General features: G+C 50.1%; 1 protein-coding gene across 1 annotated transcript in view; it reads right to left on the reverse strand.

The window, feature by feature from the left end:
- Nucleotides 1-3,058: 3,058 nt before the first annotated feature.
- CCDC105 (coiled-coil domain containing 105) overlaps nt 3,059-6,712 on the reverse strand; it is a 13,761-nt gene continuing 10,107 nt past the window's right edge. Inside the window, exons 3-7 of the mRNA XM_004715543.2 lie at nt 4,622-4,820; nt 4,093-4,259; nt 3,906-4,001; nt 3,697-3,810; nt 3,059-3,378 (exon numbers count right to left, since the gene is read on the reverse strand). Coding sequence (XP_004715600.1) covers nt 3,130-3,378; nt 3,697-3,810; nt 3,906-4,001; nt 4,093-4,259; nt 4,622-4,820 — 825 coding nt within the window. The 3' untranslated portion in view covers nt 3,059-3,129. The remainder of the gene's footprint in view (nt 3,379-3,696; nt 3,811-3,905; nt 4,002-4,092; nt 4,260-4,621; nt 4,821-6,712) is intronic.

Consider the following 6,712-nt stretch of genomic DNA (forward strand, 5'->3'; position numbering starts at 1 on the left):
GGGGGAGAGAGAGAGAGAGAGAGAGAGTCAGTCTAGGCCACATGTAGCATCCATTGTACTCACTGCCGCCATCTGGTGGCACAGAACATGACACTACATCGGGCTTCAATAAATGGTGATGAAGGATGATTGCTGTCTTGTGTTTGAAATAGAGGCCTCCCCCAAGAAATAAACATAGAACAGGACAATGGTCAGTGGAGAAAATTTCCTATCTCCCTAGGGGAAGCTACATGTTAGGAGGGGAGGGAGAGAAAGTAGAGGGAACCCACATTTTCATCCAAGAGGCTGAGGACAGAGGGGCGCTCGGAGGAGTCCTGTTTTGAGGCCAGGCTCCAGAGCCAGGTCTTAAGATCCCAGCTCTGCTGTTTACTAGTAACACCGAGTCTGGGACAAGTCACAGGATCACTCCGTGCCTCAGTTTTCTCTTCCGTCCGTCATGTGTGTGGAACATTCTATATGGATACACTATATGCAGCCACCTAGTATAGGACCTAGGTGTATGAGTTCATCTATCCTCAGGACAACCCTTGAAGGTGAGTGTTGCTGCAATTGTCTCCATTGTGCAGATAGAAAAGCTGAGACCGGAGAAAGGCAGGAACTTGTTTGAAAGTGGGGAGTAGGGATTTGAACCCTGCCACCTGAGCTCAAGCCCCTCCTTCCAGAATACATTACCTATTACACGTTGCAGGTTAAAGAATTGACTGTTACGGTTAGCTGCTGTCCAAGCCACTGGACTCATGGTGATCCCATGAACAACGGAACAACGCGTTGCCCAATCTATACTGCACCATCCTTGTGATCAGTTGTGCTCCATCGAGTTTTCCTTCACTGGCTGATTTTCAGAAGCAGTTTCCCAGGCTAGTCTTCCTAGTCCATCTTAGCCTAGAAGTTCCGCTGAAACCTGCTCTGTGTCCTAGAAACAAGCATGCTGGAATTAAGCTAGGAATTGAACCTGAGTCTGGCACATAGAAGGGATAACCCTACGACTGAACCACCTGCCCCAGAAAACCAAGTACATTTGTAGTCGCGTTGATTCTGACTCATGGCCACCCCCCATGTGAGAGTAGAAATGCTCCATAGCATGTTCTTGGCGATAATCTTTATGGCAGCAGCTCACCAGGTCTTTCATGTGGATCCTTTCAGTCGGTTCCCCCTTCCTCCCCTCTTCCCTGTACCTTCCCCCTACCCTCCTGGTATCACTACTCCATTTCTGCTCCTGAGAGGTTTATCTACTCTGGATTCCTTGTGTGGTGAGCTCTTATCTGTACCAGTGTACATGCTCCGGTCTAGCCAGAACTGAAAGGCAGGCCTGGGGTCATGATAGTGGGGGGTGAGGAAGCCTCAAAGAACCAGAGGAATGTTGTGTTTCATTGACGCTATACTGCGCCCTTCTTTGTGACTCTTCTGCGAGGAGATGTCCCACTGTCTATAAATGGGTTTGGGGTCTCTGCTCCGACCCCCCTCATTGTCAACAATATGTTTTTGTTTTGTTTTGGATCTTCTTTTGCCTGTTACCTGATTCCGTTGACACCTCATGATTGCACAGGCTGGTGTGCTTCTTCCATGTGGGCTTGTTTCCCTGCTAGATGGCTACTTGTTTAACATCAAGACTTTAAGAGCCCAGATGCTATATCTTTTGATAGCCAGGCACCATCTGCTTTCTTCACCACATTGGCTTACGCACCCATTTTTGTCTTCAGCGATCTTGTCTGGAGGGTGAACACCACAGAATGCCAGGTTGTTAGAACAGTGTTCTTGCATTGAGGGAGGGCTTGAGCAGAGGCCCAAAGTCTGTCCATTTCTTCAATGCATTCCCCTGTAAATATATGTACATTGACTAATACCTCTATTTTTATGAATTAATATTTTTACATAAGTGCACACCTATATTTATACCTCTATCCATAGCTTTGCTTCCTAGATCTTTCCTCTGTTTCCTTTTTACCTTCCACCTGGCCCACCATCACACTTGCCCTTCTTCTGCCTCTTAGTGATTCCTCTCAGCTAGATTGCTGTTGCTCCAACACCCCCAGGACCTCTACGTTCTCTTTGTTGTTGCTTCTAATTCCCTAGTTGTTCCCCTGTCTATATGGCCTTGTTTGCTCACTGCTCCTTTTCCCCACCTCCTCCTTCTCCCAAGTCCCTCTGGAACCTTCAGTCCCATTGCTTTCTCCTCGGGCTTGCTTCCCGTGCCAATCTTCTATAGGCGGGCAAAACAACAATGGCAGAGACAAAACAAAAAGAAAACAAAAGATTGAATAAAAAGAGAAAAACAAAAAAAGAAAAAACACTAGAAAAAACAAACAAAAGAAAAAGCATCCATCATTCCAGGTCCTGTCTGCTGACCTTTATGACTATCTCCCCACTGGTTGGGTGTGTGTGTGTGTCCAGGAACTGCCCCTCCTAGCCTGAAGTCTATTTTGGGGGTTCCTCAGGGGTTTTGTGGCTCAGCTTTGCTCCCATTGCTGATGTTATGTTCCCTTCTTGGATCACCCCATTGTGGGGGTGGTCAGACTGGACTAACTCCCTGCTGTGTGTCCCCAGGATTGTCCTCTGTCTCAGTATGCTTCAGTGAGGGGACATCATGTCTAGAGCTGTTGTCAGCCCTACAGTCCTCTCGGTGCCTTAGCAGCACCGTTCAGGGACATCACCCTCAGGGCTTGGTGTGCCAGTATGGGGTTTAGTCCCTCAATCTCTCTTTCTCCTTCTTGGTTTGCTTCTGTATGGGTGTGGCAGGCTGGCCCCTCTCTCCAACCTGTAGGTTTATGTTGTCCTCTGTAGGAAATACTTCTGGGGGGTGGGGTGGTGGTGTGGTGGTCAGTTTGACTCTGACCGGGGCCAGCCCTGCAGACCTCTCTGTTCATGAGTTGCTCCAGGTGAACCTTCAACTTTTAGATTTGTCATGGAAAGCAGTCCAAAGCAAGCCCCACCTCCCCATCCGTACCCCCAGGGACCTCTGAACCACCATTGTCCTCACAAATTTACATAGAGTAGGTGCTTAATAAATGATAATTATTGTTCATTAAATTACAATTTTGCCAGCAGGCTCTCTGCGGAAGGGTAGGTCCAGAGAGGGAGGGCAAGGACGATGTCATGCCAGACAGGCCTGTAGGGCCCAAGGCGCGCCTGTCACTGGTGGGCGGTGCGATGCTTGCGGCGCTGCGGCGTGCTCGGGTCCCAATCACTGACCAGGCGCTGCGCCTGCTCGTAGAACACATGCGGGTGTCGCTGGCGCAGGCGCAGGCGCACCACGTTGTAGTCCATTTCGTAGCCCTTCTGCTTGCTGCTGAGGCTCCAGGCGAGGTTGCGGTGCGAGTCCTGGAGCTCACGCAGGTTCCTCTCCATGTGCGCGTTGTGGCGGTGCAGCTGGTCCGTTCCCTGCGGAGGGGCGGGACCGTGCTGGAGAGCCCGGGGCGGGCCCCACCGGGGCCTCGTGTGCCAGTGGAAGAGACCTGCGATGCCCGCCTCTCCCCAAGCAGGATAAGGTGTGACTGCAACCTCAGAGCCTTGGTGAGGGAGCAGGGGAAGATTGGAGGGACTTACTTAAGCCGAGTAAGTGGGTGATCCAGGGCCCCACGTGGGAAAGGTTTGAAAACGAGGCGACCTGGGTGGGAATTGTTACCTGGGCCAGGTGTGTGCCGGGAAGGTGCTTTGCCAGGGAAGGCCAGTGCCAGGATAGGGCAGAGAGGAGCAAACCTGAGCGAGGCGTGTGGCCTCGGGGAGTTGGGTGCCCACGTGTCTCTGGTACGCGCGAACCAGGGGTCTGTCTAGCTTCTCTCGAGTCTCCAAGTGACTTTTCAACAAGGGGCCCTGGTTGGAAGGTGTTGTGCAGAGCAGTGAGGCCCACCGGCCAGGACATGTCCTCGGGCCCCCACCCCACCCCCGCCCACCTCCTCCAGGTATACCTTGATGAGGCCACGGGTGATGTACATTTCTTGGTTGAATTTTGTGCACCGGTTGATCGTTCCCCTCATGAGTCCCAAGGTCATGTTCATTTTTTCCTGGAGACACGGAGGCAAGCGCGCGGTCGCCTGGCCGCCCCCAGCCCTTCTGATGCCCCAGCCCCAAGACTCCCCAGCTGCAGTCACTCACTTTCAGCTCCATGGTCTCGCGCATCTTCTGCGCTAGTGTGGCGCTCACGCGGTCGCTGATCTGCCGCTGCTGCTCCATTACATGCTCCTCGTTCCTGGCCATGTCCATCAACATATCCTTGGACTCCATCAACAACTGCTTGGCTTCATTCAACGTGGCTGCGCACTCTATAGGAGAGCAGATGCACGCAGATGGGGCACCAAGCCCATGGCCCCCCAGAGGCTGGCTATGTGCACCCCACCTCCTCTAGTCTCAGGTAGTGGAGACCTCTGAGCGAGGGGTCTTTCCCAAGGCAGGGAGGAATGGGAGGAAGTCTAGGGGAGAGAGCCAGTAGCATCTTCAGTAGGTTGCAGTAGAAGTAGAGAAGGGATTCCTTTGCCAAGGAAAGATGGACCACTCCCCAGCGTGGAAGTAGGATCGCAAAACTCCACTGAGGACTCGCTTTCAGCTCTCATATTTGGTTGAGGGAAAGGGGCAGCTGTGGGTGGGGAAAAGGTGCACCAATGACCAAGTGGTGTCTAATGGGTACCTGGAGTATAGGTGCCCACGGGATCTGGAGGTGGCGTTTTCTGGCCCTGAATGCGCGGGGTGGGGACTCTGGAGAGGTCAAGCCATGAGTGACGGCCAGCCTGCTCCAGAACCTTGTCTAGTGGCTGATTCATTAACTCCACAGCTTGGAGTCGCTCCTTAAAGCAGTGGTCTAGAGTGTCCCGACAAGAGGCCAGGGCCTGGAGGTGGGGAAGAAGAGGGAGTCAGAACGGGGAGGTGGGGAGGTGGGGTTTGAGGCTTGGAGGCTGCAGAGCAATTCTATCTCCAAATTGACCTTCTATCTCTACAGCCGTTGCAGCTGAAAGGATCGATTTCCAAGACAAAGCGCAGACCCCTTCCCCCGTGGTCTTTTGCGAAGAGGCAGCAGAGTTTGGTGGCAACTCCCCTATCTTGAGTGTCAACTGCTTGGATTCTGTGTCTAGCTCTGTTCCTGGTGCCCAAGAAAGCCTCCCTTCCTCACTTCCCCCATCTGTAAAATGGAGAGGTTGCCAGGTAACCAGCAGACTGGACTCCAACTCATGGTGTCCTTATGTGAGTAGAACTGTGCTCTACTTTGTTGTGGTTTTTAGTAGCTGGCTTTTTGGAGGTAGATCATCAAGAAAGGTAGAAGCCTTTCTTTCTAGACACCTCTGGTTGGACTTGAACCATCAACCTTTCATTTACCATCTACGTACATGAGCCATTTGCATCATTCTCACCCCTTCATTCTATGCCAGCCTCGGTGCTCCTCAACCGCATTCAAGGCTAAGCCTATGCCCAAGTACAGCCTCAGGGTCTCCCCTCTCTGCTCTAATTAGTACCAGGAGCCCTTTACTGTCCCCAGTCCTTAACCTTCTCCAGGCTCTAGGTCATTTGGAGCATTGCCTACTACTCCAATTCTATGTTCTCTATGATAAAACAAAGCATCATACCTTCCCTAGATACTCCTAATAATGTGAAGATGACATCAAATTATCCGTACATGCAAAAAGCAGATGAGTGATCGGTAGGAGGAGGTGAGTTGGGAATGGGGAGTGATGGCTAATAGAGATACCAGGTTCCCTTTTAATGTGATGGAAATATCTTGGAACTAAATAAAAAGGAATGGTTGCACAACTTCGTGTATGTACTAAATGCCACTGAAGTGTATGCTTTATATGTTATGTGAATTTTGCCTCAGTAAACAAGCAAACACATTATTGTTGGTTTTGGATATTAGTTTGTTATCTGTTTTGGAGTTAACCCAGGGGCCCCTGTGCACAATGGAATGAAATACTGCCTGGTCCTGCACAATGACCATGGTCAGTTGCATATCAAATCATGGTATCCATAAGGTTTTCATTGGCCAAGGTGTGCCCTCAAGATGCCAGACTATGTCTCAGGAGTTTTTATAATTGCCTTCTGTATGCTCCACCATATTCATGAATATGTTTGCAACAAAAGTGAGTACAGATATTCTCTGTTAAACAAACAAATGAATACACAATATTTGTGGGTATACTCCCACTCTCCGCCTCACATTCATTCAGCCTGTGTGTCGATCCACGTAGCCACTCATAGGTCACCGTTATTGCAGGATTGTCTACCTAACAGTACTGCTCTCTGTTGCCTCTAACTCTTGCACTCCTCCCTGTGTCTTCCCCTGCCGTCACCATTTTGCTGACCTCTTTCTTACTGAGACTGGGGTCTGAGAAAGATCATCACACTTAGTATATTAGAGAGTCAGTGAAAAAGAAGAAAATGAAATGGACTGGTACATTAGCCCAACAATGGGCTCAAGCATAATAGCTACTCTGAGGATGGTTTAGGACCTGGCAGTGTTCCATTCTGTTGTAGAAAGAGTGGCTAGGTGTCAGAACGGACTTAATGGCACTTAACAACCCTTATCACCTATTGCCTCCCCCTCCATTCACGTTAGCAAGTGTATAACGACTTGATTTTCTCTCCATTTGGAATTTTGATAACTACGCTAGTCCCTCTTTTCCTTAGTTTCAAATGGATAGCTCTGATTCCCTATTTTCAGCTTTGTAGGTTTGTTTTACTTTGGATACTTCTGGGTCCTGTTGTCAAATCTGTTAATCTTGGGTTGTCT

The sequence above is a fragment of the Echinops telfairi genome, unplaced genomic scaffold (assembly GCF_000313985.2).
Source record: "Echinops telfairi isolate 266 unplaced genomic scaffold, ASM31398v2 ScPeMD7_30;HRSCAF=105, whole genome shotgun sequence".
Lineage (NCBI taxonomy): Eukaryota > Metazoa > Chordata > Mammalia > Afrosoricida > Tenrecidae > Echinops > Echinops telfairi.